The sequence below is a fragment of the Balaenoptera musculus genome, chromosome 1, assembly GCF_009873245.2.
Source record: "Balaenoptera musculus isolate JJ_BM4_2016_0621 chromosome 1, mBalMus1.pri.v3, whole genome shotgun sequence".
Classification (NCBI taxonomy): Eukaryota; Metazoa; Chordata; class Mammalia; order Artiodactyla; family Balaenopteridae; genus Balaenoptera; species Balaenoptera musculus.
In genome coordinates, this window is record NC_045785.1 from 170,442,429 (window position 1) to 170,470,003 (window position 27,575).

General features: G+C 35.8%; 1 protein-coding gene across 2 annotated transcripts in view; it reads left to right on the forward strand.

The window, feature by feature from the left end:
- Window positions 1-27,575, forward strand: part of USH2A (usherin) — an 816,496-nt gene that overhangs the window by 624,414 nt on the left and 164,507 nt on the right. For both annotated transcript variants that reach the window (XM_036853226.1, XM_036853215.1), the window contains exons 56-59: window positions 4,295-4,478; window positions 5,850-6,007; window positions 21,089-21,247; window positions 22,669-22,831. In XM_036853226.1, the coding sequence (XP_036709121.1) occupies window positions 4,295-4,478; window positions 5,850-6,007; window positions 21,089-21,247; window positions 22,669-22,831 (664 nt within the window). The remainder of the gene's footprint in view (window positions 1-4,294; window positions 4,479-5,849; window positions 6,008-21,088; window positions 21,248-22,668; window positions 22,832-27,575) is intronic.

Here is a 27,575-nt window from a genome sequence, read left to right on the forward strand (position 1 = left end):
CTTTTATCTGTTGATGCTCTCCCTTGGAATTCTCCAGTACTAGCTGGAATTCCTAATGAAGGTGGAGAGCTCCCAAATTCTAGAGCTTTCACAAAGCCTACACTCACAAATTTAAGGCCTGTCTATCTATCAGTCTACAAGATGTTTATATTTAAGTGTTTTACAAATATTTCAACCTCAGTATTTCAATGTTTAAAATCGCTCTCCCCACTAACTTTCTTTTCTTCCCTTTTCCCTCTCTCAAATACCACCATCTAATCATCTAAGCCCCCAAACCGACATTCTTAATGCTTCTCTTTTCCTTAGGTTATAGTAGGCAATTCTTCATAAAGTTTTATTAATTTTAAATCTTAAGGATTTTTAAAATTTTGTTCTTCCTTTCCATCCCTTCTGTCATTGCCTTCGTTCAGACACCTACAACTTCTCCAGAGCCGCCTAACTAGTCTCCCTGCCTCTAGCCATTTCTCCTCTTTCTCAAATCACCATCCCAATTCTTTTTCCAGTTTTGCCAAAATAGGCATATCTCACATTAATTACCTCCATAAAAATCCCATTTCTTTCCAGGAGGAAAGAAATCCACATCTTCTTAGTAAATCAAATTAGACCCCTCAAGTTTTAACTTCTGCCAGTCTGGCGAGTCTTTTGGTCTTTCCCATATGCAATTTAATGTACCAGTCATGCCGATATACTTGAACTTCTACCATGCTTTCCCTATCTCTAGGACTTCGTGTGGGTTTCCCTCAGCCTAGATACCCTTCCCTACATCCTCACTCAGCTAACTCCCATTTTTTCAAAATTTGGCTCAGATGTCTCCCACTGTGAAAATCTCCTCTGACCCCATCCCCTTCCCATCCATCCCCATTTCACTCCCAGCCTGTTTTAGGAACCATGGCTAAGTGCTCTAATAGCACACTAAGCTTCCTTTTCTTAAAGCACTTGTCAAACTGGACTATAAATTGTTATTTACCCATTTTTATTCATCATGATACTATAGGTTCCTTGGAGGATAAAGACTGTATATCTTTATCCCCACATTCACAGTGCCCAACATAGAAAATGACTAAGTTGAGTAGAATGTTGAGTCAACAAATGAACAAACAATAAATGGTCCAGAAGTCAATGCACTTCTGACATCAGCCACTACAAAACTGGTTTCTTTGATTAACTTCCAAGGGAAAGCCAATCCACAAAAAATGTTGGGATTTTTGACTTGGAATTTGTAGGGACATAAGAAATGGGTAATACTGCATGACACTCAAGACAAAGTTAAAACAAATCCAGTAGACATGTTCCTTATTTAGTAGCTATTATGTCAAGAGACCCACCAAGGTGTTCTTCTGACCTTTCCCTCTTACACCTCTCAGCTAGTTTACCTGCTCCCCACCCCACTTCTAGATGATTTCCCTCATGACCATCCATTTCCTTCCCTTGAACAGCCTCAGTTCTGCCCTTCAATTATGTAGTATAGGTTTTCTGATGTCACTGAGACCCAGGCTCAGCAAGGGAGGTAGATTCTTCACCTGGGACTTACTAAGACCTCTCACCAAAGGCGGGTCTTATCCTATCAAAGATTTCTTGCAGCTGCCAAGATAAGAGAGTCTCCATAACATTATGCAAGTGAAAACACAGCGCTTATTAGTTTTATACACATTCCAATTTCATCTTATAAATCAAACCAACGGACACAGGGTTATTGCCAACATGAACAGAGCTTTCACCAGCTTATCTAAATATAAAACTCAACTTTTATTTAAAACACAAAGCAACCCCAAAATGTGCCTTCATTTTATCTCATTAACTCCTGCATTTCCACAGACTGCATTGACTGATTCAAAGCAGAAACTAAGCAGTAGCCTTTCTAGCACCTTGGTGATTTTTAATACATCCTTCAAGGTAAGGAAGACAGGACTGCAGGAAGCAGATTATGAACTACAGCCTTATACTTTATCTTTTAAATCAACAAACTAATATCACGTTTAAATCAGAACTCTAATTAGCTGGGTGAGTCATCCAGCAGCTGTTGGCAGAGAGACCCAAACATAATGTATATTTATGATTTGTGGATTTGTTCAAGTGCCTAACATAGGGCGAGCTTTCAGAACAAAATGAACTACTCTCTTCTCAGGAATAAGCTGTTCTTTAGAAAATCAGTAAGTTTGAGCCATTTTTAAATCGATCTTGATTCTTTCAGAATGTTGCTAAGTAAATAGCATTTGAATGTCCTTTTCTTATAAAAGTGTTGAAATCTTACCCTTTCCTGAGTAACTTACACAGGAGGTACAATCAACCAAAAACTATTGATTATTGAGAACCTAATATTGAAATGAGTTTTTAAAAGCTGAAGAAGAGAGTTACATTGTCTATTCAGAGCATGACCAGATGACAACATGAAAATCTTTCTCATCACTAGGTTCTCCATCAGTACATTTTTACATTGATAAGACTACTTAAATATTTGACCTTGAATTACAGTTGTTTGTGTACACATTTTATCTTTTATACAGAGGGTATAAACTCCTTGTAAGAATGAGCCATATCTTAGTCGCATTTGTATTCCATAGAATACTTAACATAGTAATTTGCGGGACATATATTTACAACAAAATTATTCAATATTTATGAGGCATTGTGCTATCCATAAAGATACATGGACTACTAATACAGAGTAGACCCCTGCCCTCATGGAGCTAACTTCGTATTAAAAGCAGGAGAAGGAAATAGACCACACAGTCATAAAAACAAAAAATAATGATGATATCAAAGAAAGAGGATGATTATGATGTTATGAGCATTGAGAGGAAAATAGAAAAGGGCATATGATAGAGAGGAACAAGGTTGGGATCACTTTAGATAGGGTTAAAGTTATAGTTAGGGAATAGTGGTCAATAAGACCTCCCTGATAAGGTGATATTTACATGGGTCACTGAAATCTGAGAATGAAATACACAATTGTCATGGTGTCATGAACCAAAGTGTTCCAGTCAGAGGGAATGGAAGTGCAAAAGCTCAGAGGTGAGAAAGAACTTGAAACATTCTGAGACTGGAAAAGAGTCTGATGTGGCTGGAGCTTCATGAGTGATGGAGAGAATGGTGCCAGGTAGTCCAGAGCTAGAAAAATGTAGGGCCATACAGGTTATCATAAGGAATTGAAATTATACTATATGAATAATTTCAAAAGGGCTGTATATTTTATGAATATTATACTAGGTTACATATATACTTTATATGCTTTTATAAGGATTACAGTGATATAGAGAATGACAAGATTTAAAACACAGACACTAGTTTAGAGGCTATCACAGGAGTCCATGAGAGGGAGAAATGTAGTTTGGATCAGGAGAGGTAAAAATATAAGGGCTATGCACATTCAGGGTAGAATCTGCAGGACTCGATGATAGATTATATTTAGGGGTGAGAAAAGAGCCTCAGGGATAATTTTTGTGTGTTTTGCACAAGAAAGTGAATAGTTGGATAAGATTTGGAGACAAATAGATTGTAGACCAGAAAACCAAGAGTTCTGTTTTAGATGTTTTAGGTTTTTGATATGTTATTAGTCATCTAAATGGAGGTAGGCAAGTAGAGAGTGGAACTCATGTGTCTGAAGCTCAGGAGAGAGTGTTAGTATAGCGATATGCATCAGGCAGTGTTCAACATAGAGATAATGTTTAAAACTGAGACTAAATGGAGATCAACTACAAAGACACTGTTGCCAAAGAAGAGGAGAGGAAAGGAGAAGAAGGGAGGGAAGGGTAGAGGAGAGAGCCTAGTTCTCCGAGACACTACCTCATTTTGAGGTCCAGGAAGGGAAGAGAAGCCAGTAAATGAGGCTGGAAGAAGTAGCCAGAGAGAAAGGAAAAAAGAAGCACAGCATGTAATGTCAGAGAGGCACAGGCAAAGTATGCTGGTTCATCGAATTTGATAATTCAGGCAAATACTAGACTATGATTCCAAGTAAGTAGGCATCAAATTAGAAAATTCCTGGATATTTTCTTAGGTCTTGATTACACTCAGGATAACAGCCAAGACAGAGAAAGTTTCCACCACTAGTTGTCTGGCATTCATTTTCTAAAGGCAATTCAAAAATAATAATAATTAAAGCATTAAAAAAAATTTATATATTTATACCCAATTATATACTTTACCTCCAAAACAAATAAAATGTATTTTTGTTGCTCACCATGAGATTTGTTTATCAACAGATAAAAATACCATAGCATGTGGAGTGATGGTGTGACTTTTGATGCGGTGCTTACTTTATCCTAGCAATAAAACTTCATTGTGTTATTTTTGCCAGGAGTTTGGGTGACACCTCGACACATTATCATCAATTCTACAACAGTGGAATTATATTGGAGTCCGCCAGAAAAGCCCAATGGCCTCATTTCTCAATATCAGTTGAGTCGTAATGGAAGCTTGGTTTTCCTGGGTGGCAGTGAGGAGCAGAATTTCACTGATAAAAACCTGGAGCCCAACAGCAGGTAAACTAAAAGAAAACTTTACCAACCATACAGTGAGAATTATGGATTTATTAGGGTTGAGAAAGAGGCCATCTCCAACTGAAACAATATTAAATTAATTGGTTAATTAATCTCCTCATATATTAGCCATTCCATAGCTGATGAAATCTCTTAATCCATTTCAGATGTTGAAGACCCAAACACTAGCTCATTACACTAGTCTTCAGAGGACATGAAATTCCTTAAAAATGTAAACAGTTAGTCTTTTATTTGACATGAGAATTTTTTAGTATATGAAATACACAAAGTATTAAATTTTAAGAATTATCAAATGATCTTCAAAATCATACATCCCTAAACTAGCAAGAAAAGAGATTTAAAGAGGTTTGTTTTACATCAACAACCTTTACTTCTGGGATAATGTTTTCTCTACTTGCTATACTATGTATAGACAGGAGTGGTTTGAGGGGGAAAAGTTCCACATATTTGCAATTCAGTCCCATTCATTTCTCAGCAGAGATCAAATATATCTTAGATCAACAGATGTTTTCTTACAGAGAGTAGAGATCAATTTAGTTTTATTGTAGAGAGTAGCAGATCAATTTAGAAACATCTTTCTCTAAACATATTTCCTTGAACTCTAACCCATTTAAAACTGGAGAAGATTCATTTGAATCCTCCACAGTCCACCAGCACACTCCAAGACTTTCCTGAAATCTTTAAGAAAAGCAGTGAATTACTCGACGGTTAAAAATAAAATAGGGAGACTTCCCTGGTGGCGCAGTGGTTAAGAATCCACCTGCCAATGCAGGGGACACGGGTTCGAGCCCTGGTCCGGGAAGATCCCACATGCCGCAGAGCAACTAAGCCCATGCGCCACAACTACTGAGCCTGTGCTCTAGAGCCCTCGAGCTGCAACTACTGAGCCTGTGTACCACAACTGCTGAACCCCGTGTGCCTAGAGCCCATGCTCTGCAACAAGATAAGCCACTGAAGTGAGAAGCCCGTGCACCGCAACGAAGAGTAGAAGAGTAGCCCCTGCTCACCACAACTAGAGAAAAGCCCACGCACAGCAACAAACACCCAATGCAGCCAAAACTTAATTAATTAATTAATTAAAATAATAAATTTACATTTAAAAATGCCCATATTTTAAAAAAATAAAAAATAAAATAAAATAAAATGGGAAAGGGTCCGAAATAGTGATGTCCTGGAGAGAATGTTCCCTGTGCTAGAAAAACTATAAGGTCTATGGTAAAGTCTCTGGATGGGGAACAAAGAATTTGCAATTTGTCACAAATTTAGAACAAAGCAATAGATAGAAAAGCCAGCAATCACTGTCCAATTATCTTGTGCATTTCCTTATCACAATTCTTTCTTTTTTAAATATAGGTACATTTATAAGCTGGAAGCTACTACTGGAGGTGGCAGCAGTCCCAGTAACGAGTACATTATACAGACACCTATATTAACACCAGAAGAAATCCGGCTTCCATATAACATCACAGTAATTGGACCTGATTCCATATATGTAGCTTGGACCCCACCAGGTAAGAAATAAAACCTCTGTGTGTGTGTGTGTGTGTGCGCACGCGCGCATATGCACATGTGTACATAAAACATTTCAGAGGAAATTAATTGGAGATAGGACTGGAAATGTGAATTTAGTAAATTTAGCAAATCAGAAGGACATATTCTGTAGGTGTGTAGATAAAGATATATAGATACCTAGATATATACTTTTCTATCAAAGCAACACTTTCTTTCAAGTACCAGAGCCTAAAAATCTCTTTTCTTATTCATACATATGCAAGGTAAGTCACATAGGTCTGAACTACCTTGAGCATCCATTTCTACAGGATTCCCTAGATTGAATCATTGGCATTATATTATAGTAGTGAATGGAGAATTCAGGAAGAAACTAGACCACTCCACCCATATCTCTTGAGTTGTGACCAGTTATATAGTAGCTGAATTTTACCTCTCTAAGCTGTGTAACCTCCATCAAACCACTGAGTCACTAGTAGGTTGCTTTTGTGGTTTAGTGCAATATTATATTTGGAATATAATCATCATCCTCAGGCAAAACTCTGATTGCATTAACACTGTGGATTAAGGATTAGAGTGAAATCTGCTTGCGCTGTCTTTTAACATGAGGGATATTTGGAAGTTTTGTTTCAGTAAAATTTAAAACTGATTAAGGTGTTAAATAAACTTCAAAGATATGTGAGTTTATTTTTAATATCTAGTCTTAACATGAAATTGAAACATGAAATTAACACAAACCCATATTGTCCCCATCAGATTAAGTTTAGCCACATTTCAACATGGTACTGAAAATAATTGGTTAACAGTCATTTGGGCTATCAACAGATCCATTCCATAAAATAATTAACAGACATATTTTGCATTGAATTGAACACATAACTTAGTCAAAACATGTAATTTAGGCATAAAGATAACATAAAGGCATAATATTGGGTTGGCCAAAAAGTTTGTTCGGGTTTTTCTGTAAGATGGTATGGAAAAACCTGAACGAACTTTTTGGCCAACCCAGTATATAAAACTTAAATTCTCATGAACCAACATCCTTCTGATGTCATAATCTCAGATCAAAGAAAAAAGGATCTTTTGGGGGACAAATTTGCAGGAGAAAATCTCTGAAGAGCTTTCTAAGCAAAGAAAAACTTAAGTTGCTCTAAGATATCAAGTATAAATGATTTCATCCACCTTTGTATTAAAATGAACATACAACATATTAAATTAAACAAAACACAAAAGAATAATCAATAGCGCCGGTATGTGTCATAAAGTGCTATAATCCGGATCTCAGTTTTAGAAGCATAGCTATTCTTGAACTCTGCTCTTAATTTTAACAGAGGAATAAATACAAATCTCCTGCTGTGAAAAATATACAAACTTACATATCCTTTTATGGAATTGATTTCTACCTTCATGGAAGAGCATGGCCAACTTGCAGCCTTTTAGCATATTTCTCCTTGACATTCTTATAGTACCGTGGTATTTTTGCTCCACAAAGTAAAATGAGGCATCACAGAGCCAGCCTGAGGCCAGATTCAGACTATTGGCTGGAGACTTCTCAGATTCAGTGCAGGGTCTTTTACCATCCAAGTTCTCAAAGAGCAATAAAGAAAATCCAGGGTGCTATGCAAAGTTGATGATTTTCTAGCCAAGTGACCAGGAAGTTTCATGGTTTATCACAGGGGTCCCCAACCTTTCTGGCACCAGGGACCGGTTTCGTGGAAGACAGTTTTTCCACGGATGGGGTGGGGGGTGGTTCAGGTGGTAATGTGAGCTATGGGGAGTGATGGGGAGCGGCAGATGAAGCTTCTCTCACTCTCCCGCTGCTCACCTCCTGCTGTGCAGCCCGGTTCCTAATAGGCCACAGACTGGTACCATCTGCAGCCTGGGGTTTGGGGACCCCTGGTTTATCAAATTACATGTCATTTTCATATTATTACACACCTAAATTGTCATTGCTAATCTGAAGACTTCACACTCAGTAAGGATTTGAAAACATCTTTCTTTTTTTAAAAATTTTTTATTGGAGTATAGTTGATACAGTGTTATCAACTATAACAATGTTGTGTTAGTTTTAGGTGTACAGCAAAGTGAATCAGTTATACATATACATATATCCACTCTTTTTTAGATTCTTTTCCCGTGTAAGTCATACAGAGTATTGAGTACAGTTCCCTGTGCTATGCAGTAGATTCTTATTAGTTATCTATTTTATATATAGTAGTGTGTATGTCAATCCCAGTCTCTCAATTTATCCCTCCCCCACCCTTTCCCCATAAGTTTGTTTTCTATATAAGTTTGTTTTCTACATCTGTAACCATAAGTTTGTTTTCCACATCTGTGACTCTATTTCTGTTTTGTAAATAAGTTCGTTTGTATCATTTTTTTATATTCCACATATAAGCGATATCATATATTTGTGCCAGCTATTAGCTGACTTTAAATAAGTCAGTTTCTTTGAGTCTCAGTTATCTCCATATGTAAAATGGAGACAATGATAGTACCTACATGTAGGGTTTGTGTAAACATTAAATGAGATAATTTATATAGTTGGTATAAATTATCTGGTCTGTATAATATTCTATAGGTAGTGATAATTTTCGGATAATTATTTTTATCTTTAATTATTCATTTTAAACATGTATTTTCAAAAAATGAAACCATTTCCTCTAAGATCGAGAACAAAACAAGGTTGTCCACTCTCACCACTATTATTCAACATAGTTTTGGAAGTGTTAGCCACAGCAATCAGAGAAGAAAAAGAAATAAAAGGAATCCAAATTGGAAAAGAAGAAATAAAGCTGTCACTGTTTGCAGATGACATGATACCATACATAGAGAATCCTAAAGATGCTACCAGAAAACTACTAGAGCTAATTAATGAATTTGGTAAAGTAGCAGGATACAAAATTAATGCACAGAAATCTCTTGCATTCCTATACACTAATGATGAAAAATCTGAAAGAGAAATTAAGGAAACACTCCCATTTACCATTGCAACAGAAAGAATAAAATACCTAGGAATAAACATACCTAAGGAGACAAAATACCTGTATGTAGAAAACTATAAGACACTGATGAAAGAAATTAAAGATGATACAAACAGATGGGGAGATATACCATGTTCTTCGATTGGAAGAATCAATATTGTGAAAATGACTATACTACCCAAAGCAATCTACAGATTCAATGCAATCCCTATCAAACTACCAATGGCATTTTTCACAGAACAAGAGCAAAAAATTTCACAATTTATATGAGAACACAAAAGACCACGAATAGCCAAAGCAATCCTGAGAAAGAAAAATGGAGCTGGAAGAATCAGGCTCCCTGACTTCAGACTATACTACAAAGCTACGGTAATCAAGACAGTATGGTACTGGCACAAAAAACAGATATATAGATCAATGGTAAAAGACAAAATGCCCAGAGATAAACCCACGCACATATGGGCACCTAATTTACGACAAAGGAGGCAAGAACATACAGTGGAGAAAAGACAGCCTCTTCAATAAGTGGTGCTGGGAAAACTGGACAGCTACATGTAAAAGAATGAAATTAGAACACTCCCTAACAACATAAACAAAAATAAACTCAAAATGGATTAAAGACCTAAATGTAAGGCCAGACACTATCAAACTCTTAGAGGAAAACATAGGCAGAACACTCTATGACATAAATCACAGCAAGATTCTTTTGGACCCACCTCCTAGAGAAATGGAAATAAAAACAAAAATAAACAAATGGGACCTAATGAAACTTAAAAGCTTTTGCACAGCAAAGGAAACCATAAACAAGACCAAAAGACAACCCTCAAAATTAGAGAAAATATTTGCAAATGAATCAACTGACAAAGGATTAGTCTCCAAAATTTACAAGCAGCTTATGCAGCTCAACATCTAAAAAAACCAAACAACCCAATCCAAAAATGGGCAGAAGACCTAAATAGACATTTCTCCAAAGAAGATACACAGATTGCCAACAAACACATGAAAGGATGCTCAACATCACTAATCATTAGAGAAATGCAAATCAGAACTACAGTGAGGTATCACCTCACACCAGTCAGAATGGCCGTCATCAAAAAATCTAGAAACAATAAATGCTGGAGAGGGTGTGGAGAAAAGGGAACCCTCTTGCACTGTTGGTGGGAATGTAAGTTGATACAGCCACTATGGAGAACAGTATGGAAGTTCCTTAAAAACTAAAAATAGAACTACCATATGACCCAGCAATCCAACTACTGGGCATATACCCTGAGAAAACCATAATTCAAAGTTGTCATGTACCACAATGTTCATTGCAGCTCTATTTACAATAGCCAGGACATGGAAGCAACCTAAGTGTCCATCGATAGAAGAATGGATAAAGAAGATGTGGCACATATATAGAATGGAATATTAGCCATAAAAAGAAATAAAACAGTTATTTGTAGTGAGGTGGATGGACCTAGAGACTGTCATACAGAGTGAAGTAAGTCAGAAAGAGAAAAACAAATACCGTATGCTAACACATATATATGGAATCTAAAAAAAAAAAAAAAAAATGGTTCTGAAGAACCTAGGGGGAGGACAGGAATAAAGACATAGATGTAGAGAATGGACTTGAGGACACAGAGGTGGGGAAGCGTAAGCTGGGATGAAGTGAGAGAGTGGCATGGACATATATACACTACCACATGTAAAATAGATAGCTAGTGGGAAGCAGCCACATAGCACAGGGAGATCAGCTTGTTTCTTTGTGTCCACTTAGAGGGGTGGGATAGGGAGGGTGGGAGGGAGACACAAGAGGGAGGAGATATGGGGATATATGCATATGTATAGCTGATTCACTTTGTTATAAAGCACAAAGTAACACACCATTGTAAAGCAATTATACTCCAATGAAGATGTTAAATAAATAAATATGTATTTGCCCCAAAATCTGCTAGGTCCCAAGGCCTCCACTTTCAAAATGATAAAACTGCATATTGCAAGATTGGGTTTGTAAATTTTTAAGATTTCTTTCAAATTTCCCAGAATTTTGTCATTTTTTTCTTTGAGTTCAATATCATATTTTCATGTTTAAAGTATAATGTTTATATTTAGAAAAGGATCATTGTGAAATAAGGCACAAGTTTTGCTTTTTTAATGTCACCTTAACTCTTGTCTACCTCAATTTTGTAGAAATTGTTTCATTCCAGTTCAGCCTAGGGATATTGTAGAAATGCTTTACACACTAGCTCTGACCATGTAACCAGTGGTTAATAAATCAGGCCCCTGTCAATCTTCTAGTTCAGATGCACAAAATCCATTACAGAAACCCTGTAATATATGGAAAGATTAAAGTCTTAAATTAAACTTTTTTCCTGGTGCCTAGAAGGATTTTGAACTTAGTAAACAGGAAGATGATTTTGACTTGTGTATAATCTACAGTTGATTTTATTGGAAAGTACCTCATGCTGTGTTTTGATTTGGATAATAAAAACATTTTCTGTTCCTGAATAGTCACAAATATATATTTTAAACAGGAAGAAAACAGACTTGTTATAACTGGAGGTTGTTTATTTGCTGACAATCAAGAACTTTCTAGGTATTCATCATACCCTCCTGCCATTACAAAGTGATTACATCATACGCAGAGCTGAAAAATGGACAAAACAGTCCCTACCTGTAGTTCCCAAACCTGAGTGAATATTAGGATCACCTGGAAAGCTTGTGCAAAGACAGATTCTCAATCCCAAGTTTACTGAATAAGAATGTCCTGGGCTAGAGTTAAGTTTGGCAGATGACGTTGAACTCCAAGTTTAGTAACCATGGATCACCCGCATCATGGGTGGTCAAAAGTGGTCAATTACAATAAATCTCTGAAAATGCAGATCAAACCAGTTTCCCTTGAATGTCCAAAGCCAAAATAGTGGTTAACTGATTTTTTTCGCACGTATTTTGTTTTGTGGTCAGTAAGGACAGAGTGACCTTACACAGGTAAGTTGCTGGGAGAAAAATATCTCTGTGGTTGCCTGGCAACAGAAAATGACCCGTGCAATTATGTAGGCTTTCAGTTTACACATTGTTAATTATCAATGTTATCTATAAATTACCTTATTGTTTATAAATCCTATTAGTAAAAGGGGTTCAGGCCAGAGGATATATGAGAGTATTCAGGGGAAGAGAAATTGTGATAAATATCATATATTCATTAACATTACTTGTGTATATTTACCATTTTTTAAATTCCTAGTATGTGCCAAACAATTTGATAAGCACTTTCCCTGCCTTACTGCAGTTAATTCTCATGCAAACCCTGCTAGACAAGTAGTATCATTATCAAAATATTAAGATAAGAAACTTGAATCTTGAAGAAGTAATATAATTTACTCAAGGTCACACAGCCTGAATTCAAATTCAGGTCTGCCCTCTTCTGCTGCCTTATAAGAGCAATTCCTTCCTGTCTTGGCTTAACTCTTAAATCTAAATCACACTTTCCATTTATTACCCAAAGTCTTCTAGATTTATGATAGAGCAACTAGGTTTTTTGAAATAGTAGCCTAGAGGGCCAAGAAACAGAGCTAGGTGTTGGGGAAAACCAAATGATTTGGGGAGAAAATATTTTTTGCGGGGCATGTCAAGACCAGAAGAATTAATGGTGGAAAATGACAAGCCCCTGAAGGGAAAATATCTACCTGGCAATAGTTATCTCCTGAGGCGTGAGGGAACTAGTAACCAGAAGCCTTTACTGACCCATCCAGAAGTGTAGAAAGAATAGACATGACTTAGCAAAACTAGATTCCAGGTCCAGGAAGATTTTAATGAGGTGGGAAAGGAAAAGAGTCATTTCTCAAATAACTACAGAGAGATTATTCAAAGACCATTTTAAGCCCTTTGTAGACATTCTTTTACCTCCCAAGTAAATCCTAGTTTACTTTCTCTCATTATTACTTGACAAACGTTAGCGGTAAGATTATCAAAACCCTCCGAACTCAAAAAAAACCAAGATTTCCGCTCTTCTATACATCATTTGTACTTTCAAATCAGATGATACACAAACAACATGTCCTTATAAAATGTTTGTTAAAGTATTAAAGAAACAAAATGTTGAGTAAGCTTCTAAAATTTATCATTCAGGCAAATATAAATAAATTTTGGATTTTCTGCTGTTTAAAATTATTCAAACACTTGATTTCCTATAGAAGCCCACATTCAGTGGGCACTGGGTATATGCTGGCTGTTCTTATTTGAATCTACAGACAACGTAAACCAGATTAGTTTATTCCTAAACATTTCTTCTCACCTTTTACAAGCTCTGAAACTTGGGTCAGAATTTACACATTCATATTAAAGAGAGAAAAGGATATATGTTACCTTAATGGTTGAAAATATATAGAAAAATGAAGAAGAAAATACTTCATGGGACATAAATGGTTTATTCAGATTAAGAATGGAGATAGGCGTCCATGCCATTTCAGAATCCAAACATTCAAAATTATTTAAACTCTGAAGGTAATAATGGGACTTTCTAATTTATCAAGGTGATGACTCTGTTTTGATCTATCCTAGCCCTTAATCATCTTCTAATTAACAATATCATTGGATTCAACACCCGCTTTTTCTCACTAAAGATGGTGAGTTATTTAGGCTTAATGTATAATATTGAAATAATGGTGCTTTTCCTGTCACATTTATCTCTTAGTCCATTAAAGAAAAGAATTGGCAACAGTTCTTCTACTGAGAAATCATTTAAATTAATATTGCTTAGGAATATAAATGATTTTTATTAATCAAGTTTTGATTAAAGGGTAGCTAGCCACAATATGGCCTGTGGGTAGACATTAAGCATCTTGGTGTTCAGTGAACTCATCAACTGCAGTGTATTACATCAGATACTATCCATTTAAAGTCAAAATTGGCATTAAGCTTTCTAAAGAATTCATGTTGCATTAATTGGGATGATTCAACATTGGTAATTGTTTCGGGTTTCTTATAAGGGTAATAGCCAAGTGACAAGTAGTGGTGAGTTTCAGAAGAAAATGTAAAACTCATTTCAGTGATTTGTAGTTTATTTTGCATATTACTTCACTTATCTTTTCACTTTTACTGAGGTATAATTGACAAATAAAATGGTGATATATTTAAAGTGTATAACGTGATCATTTGATACACGTATATATTGTGAAGGGATTCCCACCATTGATTTAATTAACACATTGATCATCTCATATATTTCCTCTTTTTTCTTTTCTCTTCTTTTTTTTTTTTTCTTGGTGAGAACACAAGTTCTATTCTCTTAGAAAATTTCAATTACACAATACAGTATTATCAACTATAGTCACCGTGTTACACAATAGATCCTCAGACCTTATTCATCTTATAACTGAAAGTTTGCACCCTTTTACAAACCTCTCCCTATTTCCCCCATTCTCTCAGCCCCTGGCAACCAGCATTTACTGTTTCTATAGGTTCAACTTTTTTTTTAATGATTCCATATATAAGCGATACCATTAGGTATTTGTCTTTCTCTGTCTGTTTCACTTAGCACAGTGCCCTCTAGGTTCATCCAGGTTGTAGCAAATGGCAGGATTTCCATCTTTTTTGAGGTTGAACAATAGTCCATTGAATATATATCACATTTTCTTTATCCAGTCATCCATTAATGGACATTTAGGACATTAGTTGTTTCTAATCCTTGGCTATTGTGAATAATGCTGCAGTGAACATAGGCGTGCAGCTATCTCTTTGAGATAATGATTTCATTTCCTTTGCATACATACACAGAAGTAGAATTGATGGATCATATAGTAGTCCTACTTTTAATTTTTTGAGGAACCTCCATACTGTTTTCCATAGTGCCTGTACCAGTTTACATTCCCAACAGTGATATACAAGGGTTCTTTTTTCTCCACATTCTCATCAGCATTTATCTCTTGTCTTTTTGATAATAGGGATCCTAACAGGTGTGAAGTGATATCTCACTGTGGTTTTGATTTGCATTTACCTGATGATTATTGATAGTGAGCACCTTTTCATGTACCTGTTGGTCGTTTGTATGTCTTCCTTGGAAAAATGTATTAGGTCCTTTGTCCGTTTTTGAATTGGATTTTTTTTTTTTTTTTTTTGCTCTTGCGTTGTAGGGGTTCCTTGTATGCTTTGGATATTTAATCCTTCATCAGATATGTGGTTTGCAAATATTTTCTCCCATTCCATACGTGGTCTTTTCATTCTATTGATTCTATTCATTCTTTGCTGTGCAGAAGCTCTTTAGTTTGATGTAGTCCCATCTGTTTATTTTTGCTTTTGTTGCCCTTGCTTTGGGTGTTTAATAAATTTATCTCACCTTATTGAGTTCTAATATGTGCTAGGCATTTTCCAAGAGATTAACACTTATCTATTTAATGTTCATAACAACGTGTAGTACGTCCAATGTTCTCCCTGTGTTGCTAATGAGAAAAGTCAATTTCGATGTTAAAAGCTTTTTTCTCTAGGTGATTCATCACATAGGTGTCAGAGCCAACCCACACTGAATATGACTCCAAATTCTATGAGCAAACCCACTGTACTATATTTTTTCACTAAACAGTACATAAAGCAAATGATTTTTTTTCCTGCATTATACTATGATCCAGTTCAAAACTAAAAAAAAAAAAAAAAAAATTGCCATAGATACAGCAAACATAAATGAGTAGTTCAAGTAGTTCAAGGGCAGTTCATCCGGTAACCCAGTAGGATCATTTTGTTTGTAGCTTAAAATTTCATAGGATGTAATTCATTTACATTTGAGTGAATTGATTCATCTATTCATTTTAACAAACGTGAAAATGTTTACTGGGCCCCTCTCAGGAGCGAGGCACGATGCGACATTTTGAAAGTTAAAAAGAAGAATGAATGAGACATCGTCCCTCTTGTCGAGAACCCTACCATCTAGTTGGGTAGAAGAGGCATAAAATGATAACTATTATACAAACTACGTAAAATTTCCATACAATTGGTATGGATGTGTGTTCAAGAGGGTCTGGTTTCACTTCCTTGGCCCCCAAAGGACATAACCAAGATACCCCTATCTCTACAAAGGAGACATTGGGCTAATTTGTTAAAAGCATTATATGAAGCACAGCCCGTGGTTTGAAGCAAACGTGGCTATCAAACCGGATTAATAGTTTTCCTCTTAGAATTGTTCTTGTTTCAGCTCCTAAAAAAAGATTTTAAAAAAGCTTTATTTGATTGACTTGTCCCATTGTAAAGTATGCACCTGCTGTGAAATGAAGCCACAGAGGAAAAAAAAGTTGAATAATTTAACTTTTTTATTTGTAAAGATAATCAGGGTTTTTCTGATTACATCTTAACTTCATAAATGTTAAATAACCTATCAGCATCTAGTTGTTGTAAATTATGAAAAGGAGCCTCGCAAGGAATATTAACCAACGAAATTCTTGTTCTTTAGTGAACAGGAAAATGTGTTATGGCAGCTTGTCATCGTGCAACTGGTAACTTTGACACCAAATAACAAAACTGCCATTTGCACTTAGGGTAAATTGGTTCTCGTGAGTTTCCACTGCTCCTCTTGCTCTGACATAAATTTATGAACTCAGGAACTAACCAAGTCGTGTGGCTTGCCAGCTGACTTTAACAAATATGCCCATTTCATTTCATTTAGTCATCAGAATACCAGGGGGCTAGGTCGTTTCAGACTCATTGCAGATGGTCTAGGATTTGCAGGAACACAGGAGGCTTTCATGTCACTGTCCTGTAAATTATGACAGTGGAGGGGGCCCTCTTCCTAAATAAATGCATGTCAGTGCTTGACATGTTCACAGCTTCAAGGAGCATTTTCTGTTTCAACACCTTATAGGTGTATGTAAAGGACATTTATTAACCAAGATGTGGAAAATTGCCTTTTCTGGGTTCATGCTTTGACCAGCCATGATCAAGATTATGTCTATATTTGAAATGTGGTGGAAGTACAGTTTTGTTCCCTGACCTCCTAGGAGTCCTGTCCTTTTAAGCAGAGAAGTTACTGGAAGCAGACCAGTAGGTACAGACCAAAGACATATAATGAGGTGCAACCTCAGACAAATCGAAGGGAAGACCACTCTAAATTACTGCTGAGAATGAAGACTAGGATATCGTTACAGGAAGACAAGTTGATCACATCCAAGTATACGTAAAAAATAAAACTAGGTAACAAAATAGTTATAAAGATATTTACTTGATTCAATATAACATTGCTTTGTAATTAGAATAGCAGCTTTATATAAAGATGGGTTCAGAAGTGTTAGAAGGCACATGAAAACAGTGTCATAACTGTGGGTTTTTGGGTTTTTTTGCATTTCGTTCCATTTCCTTTTGTTTTGTAGAGATGTCTGTCATTTATTCAGTACTTTCTATTTGCAGTAATGAACTAAAATGCTTTACATACATGTTTTAATTTAATCCTTTCAGCACTTTAAGACGTGGCTATTAGTGTCATCATTTTACAGGTGAAGAGACTGGCATCCATAGAGGGTGGATAATTTACCAGGGACAAATGAAGGTGGAAGAGGGATTTCATCTGACTCCATTCTGTGGTTTATCTAGTTCAAGACTCATGGCATATTTTTCAAGTGTGTGTTTGTCAAACTTTTCTACAAGTTCTACCCTAAGATCAGAGAAGACAGAATGAACATGCAATCCCAGGAGGTTTGGAAAAAACCTGAAGCAATCACCATAACCTTGCAATTTTTTTAAGGTCTTGCTTTTTATCTTAAAAATTCATGCAAATTTGGCATTGAATTCCAGTGTGTTTGTCTCTATCCCCCAAATAATGTATTGTATAATTTATCATTCAGGGGTACATTTTCTATTAATCTCTTTAGTTAAAGCATGATATGCTGTTATATTTCAGGATATTAAGTCAATCTGAAGAAAGCCAACTCCAATGTCCAAGCAATTCTTCCTCTCTTCATTTCATCATATATATGTGTGTACAAACAGCAACCTTTTTTTCCCACTGCTTTATAGACTATGTCAGGGTAACGACCAGAAGAAATGCCCCAAATCTGAGGTGGGATGCTGTGACATGCCAAGATACTCTGGATGGATATTCCCATAAGCATATCTTCCTTCTGTGAAAGGTCAAATTGCAAACCAAGAGGGTATTGATTCACTCTTCAATCTCTTTTACTACCTCGAGCAATTCTCCCCAAAGAACATCTTTAGTGGGGAAAAAAAAAAAAAAACCTGATTATATTGCTCTTTATTTTACCTCTAATACAGTACTTAAGTTTTCCTCACCTATTAATAAATTCAGAGTCTCCAACGCTCCCTGTAATCAACTCCCTTCATACAACTCTCAAACTTCATAATTATAGCAGTCTTGTTGGGAGCAGTAAAAACATTCCCAGTTTTGTCTTGCAGTTGAGAATTAGGCCTTGAAGAATATCTTCTAAATGAGCTCATTACATATACTCACTATACCACTAAAGAGAAAATGAATTTACTTAAATTTTCTAGATATTAATCTTTGTTGTGATATCTGAAAAAAATAATATAGAATTGTCTATTACCTGAGACTGAGCAGAAGCATCATGGTCCCAGCCAACTTTTCATCCCATGTCTGAGCAAGATTACACATAATAAATTCATTTTAAAGCAATAGTAAGTGACAAAAATTAAATTGTGTTTTGACTTCCCCACGAATAGTATCTGTACTTGTTCAACACACTGGTTATGTCTACATAAACTTTTTCGGCTGGTGTACAGTTCACTCCGAAGTGACGATAGAGTTAAAAAAACTGAGTAGAGAAAGTTCCCATCACTCACTACACATAACATTTTCTAGTCTTGTGCTTTTTAGGGAGAAAAATCCACACCCAATTTTTGTGAACAAGGGATAGCGGGATTCTGCTGGTTTTCCCTAGCTTGGGCATTTCACAAATTTTACAAGTCAAATTGATTTTGGGAAAGAGGGACATGTTTGTCCTTGTCTCCGAAAATACTTGGACAGAAGTCCACAAATGTCCAGGGTGTGTGTATCCTGGTTTGGAAAACCTGCTCTTCAGAACTTTAAATATTTACCTATAATTTCATTCCATCAGTGGTAATTCTAATTCCTCCATCACTTTTTTCGCTGTATCTAATCGGTCTCCAAGACCTGTTCTGGCTGTCTATGCATGTTCTCTCAAAATTATCCTTTCACTTTTTCCCCCGATTGTCCTAATCCAAGTCTTTATTATCAAGAGACAGCATAAATATAGAGAGATAAGCTTTGGTATCAAATGGGCCTGAGTTCAAGTCTGGCCACCCCAATTAATCTGTGTGATATCTGCAACGTTTCTCCTCTGGCCCTTGGTTTTCTCATTTTAAAAAATGGTAGTGATATTTACCTTACAATATTGTCATGTGGTTTCATTCATTCATTCAATCAACATTTGAGCTACTGCTCTGTACTAAAATCTAAGCACTGAAACTACCTTCAAGAGAAGAACAAAGTCCCCAGCTGTATGAAGTTGACATTCTAGTGATGTGAAATGAGATAATGTTTGTTCCCTGGCATAAGACAGGAATGCAATGAAATGCTGTTCTTGTTTTGTTATTGCTACAACCATGCAACCACTTTCCAACTGGTAACCCTACTTCCTGGCTCACATGTTTTCAATCCATTGTTCACTGATTATATATAAAACCCAAACTTCTTGAAGAAACAAATGATAGAATATACTTGTCACTTGAGCTTGAGAGTGAAGAAGGCAGGGTCTACTCTAAGGGTCTTACTCCAAGGCCTCCAGTGTAGGGAAATGGAGAGAGGAAACCAAAGAAGAATAACAGGTTTGGGAGTGGAAAATAGTGCAATTCTTTTTTGGACCTGTTAAGATTGAGGTCTCTGGGAAGGAAGCTGTTCAAAATACAAATCTGGAACACGAGCAAAGGTATAAAGCCAGAGAGAAGAATTTAGGAATCGATGATAGAATAACAGTAAGTTAAATTGTAAGGACAAAAGCAACAGTTTAATTAGGATGCTCTAAATTTAAAATTAAAATTCTCAGCCTGGGTTGCCAAATTCAGCACCATCTAGCACCTTTCCAAAGGAAATGATTGATGAGTCCTTCTTATGAGGATCAATATTTCCTTCAGAGACTCCTTGTTTTCATCTATCCTACACAAAATACTGAGCACCTCTGGTATTTACTAGCTCTTCTGCCCCTCATACATTGGAGCTGTAGCTACAAAAAGCAGAACCACATTTCATTCTTTAGACCTCATTCTTTAGTCCTGTGCTGTAGATTTTCTTGTTTCTGTAGCAAAGAAACTTACTTAAGTATTAGAAAGGTAAGTAGCGAAGCCCACATGTTAGAAGCTGTCAGATCAATGAGAAACTGTAGTGGGCCTAAAGTTTCAATATATTCTTCATTCAAGGCTCATAATCTCTGCTTAAGAAAGTGTGCATGTTGTTCATGGCCAAATAAAACTTACAGGCACTTAATTCTATGAATAGATTGTAAAGAGGCTAAACTGACAGGACCTTCTTTCTTTAGGAGGCATTGTGAAAAATGACAGTTTTTGAACTCAAATTTCATATACATTTAGGTCCATAAGTCTCACTGACCGAGTGGACTGTCCTGACTCAATAATTAATGCACTGGGAATTCTCTAGGTAGACTATGATTTGGATACTTTATGGGCTATTATATCAAGGATCCGTGTCAGATGAGATGCATACACAATACCTACAGAAAAATTATTGTCACAAGCAAAACTGGTGGGGTTTTTTATGTACTTTAAGAGTAAGTAAGCCTAGGAAAAATATATGACCATTTCTAATTGCCTTGTATTTATTTGCCTTGAAATATGCGTTCGTTTTTATTTGCCTGTAGAGTATATCTTTGAATAGAATTATTATATTTCATTTGTTTTCGAAAATGGGTGATAAACATTTCTTACGTTTGGAATAGGCATTCTAATGTTTTCCAACTTAAGTTTCATGCACTTATTAATCGCTATATTAAGCAATAGTATACCTTTAAGTTTAAGATTTGAAACATACATTTTTCTTAAAAGAGGAACATTTAAAAAAATAAAATAAAAGAGGAACATTTGTTGACCAAACAGACATACATGTTTTTATTCTCTGTCTCTTTAAAGGGATCCTCACCCCCCAAATACCTGTGGAATACAATGTATTACTCAACGCTGGAAGTGTAGCACCTCTGATCTTCTCTGCTGGTCATCATCAGTCCATCCTTCTGGAAAATTTGGCTCCATCCACACAGTATGAAACAAGGATACAAGCATGTCAAAATGGTGAAAGTCTTTCAGACACTCATGCAGGGTTTTTTTATTAAAAAGTATTTTATTTAAAAAAAAATTCCTTAAAAAGGAATAGATTCTCAATTCAAATATAAAGACTAACATTTCATTTCTTATTGGTACTGGACTGTTTACCCAGACAAATCAGAGCCTGGCATTGAGTGAAGCATTATGCATTTCTGCACATTAAATCATGAATATTTAAATATAGGAAAATGGTGGTTTTGCAAAGTCTTGTTTTATAAGGCCCTTTAAAAGAAAAGCACCTAGAGCACATACAATAATCATTGGTAATATAAAACAAAATAGGCATTACAAAAATCTCATAGGAAATGTACTCACCTTGGTTCTATTTCAGTTTTATCTAGGGGTGGGAGAGTAGGAAGGGAGGCATTATTTAGAAGTTGAGTTACACTCAAATGAATCAACATATTTTACAGTGCTTCCCTGATACCTGTCTCGTGACCTAACCTGTCACCTTGAGTTTCATGGCTTAGGCTAGTGGTCAATGAAGTCGTCATCTATCTGTGTGGTCTTAAGGAAGAGCTCCTCTCACTTCCTGTATACCTCCTGGTGTTATATAATATATAACACCCAACTGCTAAGAGAGAAAAAGTATAACTCAAAACAAGTTGCTTCACCTTAGATTAAAGAAATTTACCAGTCTTATACTCAACATGAAACTCCTGTCCTTAGGAACTTCTGTTTCCAAATGAGTATTATTTCCCGTAGAGTTGGTTAGGACTAGGGGCTCTGAGATTTTGCTATGCTTCATCTCTGAAATTGAGTCAGTTTGCCCACTTGTCTCTACAAACCAGACTGAGACATTTTGTTTGAAGAGTATTGCTTTCCCTGATCCACTCTTCAGCTAATCCACATGGAAATAGATTTAAATTAAGGTTTTCTTGATTTAAATGCAAAAATCAACTTCTGCCTCTCTGTGTCCCTAAAGCTATGCTGTGAAGAAACAATATCCTTCAAATTCATTGTTTGACTTTTGTGTGTTGAGGGAACAATCATTATTTTTAAATATTAGCAAAAATAAAATACTATTAAGAGCATACATGATGTTCAGGTCACACATACATTTATGAAATTGAAGCACATTTTCACTTTCTGGCTAGAATAACTGCAGTAAATTAGAGAAATCTCAGTTCAGACAAGCATAAGCTTTATTGTCTATGCCTGTATAAAAATGTGGTTAATTAATGGATTTCCCAAAAATGATTCCTTATTTAAATATTCAAATCCTGAAGAGATTTAAATACTAGTCTAAAGTATGTTTACAAAATTTGTGTGTATACAAAATTTCAGATAAAATGATTGTCATGATATTCGTACCCTTCTATATCTACATGTAACTCTTTTTGCTGCTTGACAAATTATTAAAGGTCTTGGTTTTCTTTTTTTTCAAGGAGGTTGTGGAGTTAGCAGTAGGATATTTGTCAAAACAGCTGAAGGAGCCCCTATGGATCTAAATTCTCCTGTTCTTAAGGCACTGGGATCAGCTTGCATAGTGGTTAAATGGACGCCACCTAAAAAACCAAATGGAGTCATCATCAACTACTTTATTCACAGGTAACATTGACTATTACTATTATTGTTGATTATTTAAGAATGTGTACTATTCCAGGACTGTAGCATCAAATACATTTTCTATTTCCATAAGGGAATTGATGGGAATTCATGTGTTTTGAAGCACTTACTAGAAACTAAAATTGGTATTGGAAACATCTACACATTATCGAAGGAAAAAAGCCACAACTACCATGTAATATTTTTGTTTGAGCCCTCTTTGAAAGATGAGACCTCATAGCCCAAGAAGCCTTACCTTTGATGGAAGGGTAGAGCTGTCCTCTGGAGGTTCATTGACCAAGAGACATACTCATTCCAGAGGAAGAACCAGGTCTAGGACAAAAATTCTAATTATATCCCACCACCTAGTATGTGGAGATTGGAAAGGCTTTTTCTCATCCTTAAAAGATGGCACTTTTCACTCTGCAGTTCCCCTTCTGTTTTGAGGTTTCCACTCACCTGGCTAGATGGTGTTAATGCAGCTTCTTTTCACCATGATATGCAGAATTAATTAAGTGTAGCCACCGAAAAGGAAGAAAAGAGGGAAAGAGAGAAGGGAGGGGAAGAGAAGGAGAAAAAGTGAGGAGAGTGAGAGTGAGAATGAGAGGGGGAGAAAGAGAGAAAGAGAGAGAGAGAGATGGTCGTTCCATGGGCATTTTGGTTTGAAGGGTATTGTGCTATTTGATCCAGTTTTCATTTGATCAGCATGGACATAGTTTTAAATTAATGTTTTCAAATATATGAGGAGAAAGAGGAAAGAGAGAAAGAGACAGACAGGGAGAGATGGAGGGAGAGGGAGAAGAGAGAGAGCAGGAAAGGAGAAAGTAAAACAAAAACAGAGGGAAGGGGCCAGAGAACCTCTCAACTGAGAGTTTGCTATTCAGGCTGCTATAACAAAAATACCATAAATTGTGTGGTTTATAAACAACAAACATTAATTTCTCACAGTTCTGGATTCTGGGAAGTCCAAGATCAAGGTGCTGACAGATTTACTGTATGGTGAGGGCCCACTTCCTGGCTCACAGATGGCCATCTTCTCACTGTGTCCTCACATGGCAGAAGCAGCAAGGGCCATGTTGGGGGGGGTCTCTTTTATAAGGGCACTAATCCCATTCATGAGGACCCCACCCTCATGACCTAATCACCTCCCAAAGGCCCCACCTCCTAATACCATCCCCTTGGAGGTTAGGATTTCAGCATATGAATTTGGGGAAAACACAATCATTTAGAGACAGCACTGAGACAGAAAAGACACTTTCTAAGACACACACCAGCAGACAAAAAATTTGCAGCTGAAAACCCCATTCCAAAAGCCATCTATTTAAATCAGGCATACAAAGCCCAACCCCTTTTTGTTCTCAGATCCTCATCCCACTTTAGCATTCTTTATTAGTCTCTCCTGCAGCCTCATGCCTTCCCTTGTTTAGTCCTACGCCCTGGACACATCGTGAAACTTAGTTTAGGCTCCTCTTATAACTTCAGATATTGAAACCCTTTCATTCAGACCAATCTTCAGCTATGGGAATGTAAGGAAAATTATGAAGGGAGAAAGTATTACTGCATTTCTGGTTTTGTAAATCACAGTGCCATAAATGAGCAAGCCAAATGTTTTCTTCTCAGCAAACATTAATTTGAAGAATGATATTTCTGATTCAAGTACACATGAACATGTAAAAATGGCTAATGTGAATTTACATTTTACATTAAACACATTAGTGCAGCCTTTAAAATGCCCATCTTCTTGGAATAGTTTTCTTTCATCTACTCAATGCTAATTGTATGAGAAAAGCACATCAAATTCCTATTCTGAATAAAGGGAAATAAAGTATCTGTTATAGACCAGGAAGAGGCTTCACTCTGTTGGTTTTGTAAATAATGCTCATGATTACAGTGACTATTCCATGGCAGCTATAGAGAGGGAAAACAAGAAATATAATGCAGAAAACCCGCTTCAATGAAAAATACTGTAAATTGAATTTGACAGCATTTGATGGCATTTGATTATTCTAGTCACAGCCAAACAATGATATAAAGAGTAATATGAAACAGAATGTGTTACTGCCTAGCAGACTCAAAAGCAATAAACCTTCCTCCAATGTGACACAATCATTTCACAATCATAATTGTAGCCTGTTTGATACCTCTGAGTACAGCAGAAGGGCACTGACTGACATAGATACATTTTGTTTTTTATTTAAAGTGAAATGAAAATGGCATGCTGGGGCTCCAGATACAATCGTTATATTCACCTACATAGGCATGAATCACTTGGCAGTTATTTCAGCTGAAGTTTAAATGTGCTTAGACAACAACAATATCAAATTTTTCTTAGATAGCTGCAAAAAAAAAAAAAATCAGGAATTTGTAAGGACAGAAATAGAATGTAGACACAGAGTTCTTTTTCATTCTGGGACTCCATAGAGCCCCGTGTATAGTTATTGACACAAGCCTTACGGTATTTCTGGGGAGGTTAGGGCATGTAATTTCTGCTTCATCATTTGCCTCCTCTTTCTTCTATCACCACCAAAGGAAATCCATTTAGCTCAAATCAAAGACGGGGTTTGACCTATGCAGATATTTTCATTAAATTGCGGGAAGCCAACTTGCCAATCCCATCTTGAAGATGTTCGTCTCTGCTCTCTCCAAGCCCCCAAATCATTTCCCCTCAGTAATTCCCATCTATTGTTTAAATGTTGCCTCTAGATATCATCCTGTTAAAAAGGATCTGCCCTAATAAACAGGTAAGATGTTTATGACTTTAGAAAACAAAACAAAAAATAAGCTAGTAAGGACAAGACTATTCATGTGATTGCTTCTGGTTAGTTCACCTGTTAACATGATATTTTATTTAGGCTACTTTGTTGACCAATGTGAGTTACAAAAGAGATTTCCTACAATAGGGACAACCTTTATGTTAGTGTTTTGCAACCTGTTTACTGATAGGGTATACATAAGGCCATCTTGGGCATTTGCTTTCTTCTCATAGCAAGTTTGGCTTGTATAATAAAGATTCTTCAGTATTTCCCCTTTATTTTATATCTGTAATCTTGTAAATGGCAAAATCCACCCACAAAGTCCAACTTCCATCTACAAAATCCACCAAACACTTTTTCTTAAGACTTTACAAAATACGTAATAAAATGATCTCCCACTAGGAGCTTCCATTTTAAGAGAGACAAAAATGCATGGGGTTTTATTTTCAAAAGCAGCCTCTAAATAAAGAAAAAGATTGGATCAATGTTCAGTAAAAGACAAAAATATATTAAAACACCTTCTAAATGCTGTAAAAGTAAAAATAAGTGATGAACCTTCCAAGTATTCAAATAACTAAGCATGCAGGAAAACTGAGTAAGGTTTTGAAGGATAAAATCTGAGATAGTTTGAATGGATGGATGATATGGAAGAACATTCCAAGCAGGATACCATAAATAATATTTTTTTAGAATGAATAATTAAGCTGATTGAGTAAACTAAGAAAAAAGGGCATTGGTTCAAAGGTGAAGGAATTTTTATGCAATCAATTTGTACTATGTGGAAAGACAGTATGGATGTGAAGATGGATAGATAGATAGATAGATAAATACATACAGATAGATAGACGGATAATAGATGATAGATAATGTTCATATCTAGTGTAAGATCTGAGCCCTATTATCAAGGACCTTTACTATAGTAGGAGATGTAAGTCAAACTAAGCAAACAAAACAATGAGCAATATAATGTGAGAAATATAAATATTTACCAAAAAATTTACAGGAGACAGGGATTCTTTCTGTCTGGAATATTTATGGAAGACTTCCATGGATGAAGTTGATGTCATTGAGACTTGGCCTTACAAAATAAAAATTTAATGACTGTTTAAATTAGAAATAATTTTTTTTAAGTTTTTAACAGTACAGAATATTACAAAGGTTATATATTCCTTTTTTATGACTTACCCATGTATATAATTCCCATCGATAGACATAACTACTATTAAGTTTAATATATGTAACGTTGATGTTTTCTATTTATAGTTTCCCTTACATAAGGAATTATATTGTTCAAATTTTCTTTGGCCATTTGGACACACACACACACACACACACACACACACACACACACACACACACACACACCCCTCATTTCTTTTAATGACTCAACGATATTTTATTATATGGATGTGTATCATGTATTATTTAACCAGTCTCCTATTGGTGGCAAAATCAGTGATTTCCAAGTTTTCATTACAAAAGCAATTCTCCAAAAATATCTTTACAATAAACATATGGAAGATTATTCTTAGTACTAGAAGTGCAGGATCCAATTTTGTGCGTTTTAAATTTTTGGAGATTGCTAAATTGTCTTCTAAAAGTGGTATATAAGAATTTCTAATTCTGAAAACTCTAATCAATACTGGGACTCAACAATCTTTCAAATCTTTGCTAGTTCAATATTTTAAATGGTATATTATTGTTGTTTTAATTAAAATTTTGGTCATTATAAGTCAGGCTGTTCATTTATTTATTTCTAATATATATTTTCTATTTGTGTGTGTATAGTATAGTATATATCTTTAGACTATTTTCTTTTAGATTGTTTCTTGTTAATTTATCTATGCTTTTTATATATTAAGGAAATTCTTTTAGTGATCATATTAAAAATAACACATCAATTATTTCTTCCAGCACTTTTCTGGCTCTACTCTTTATATCTAAATATAGATTGGATTTTGTTTTTTGTTTTCTTGAAGTATAATTAACACATT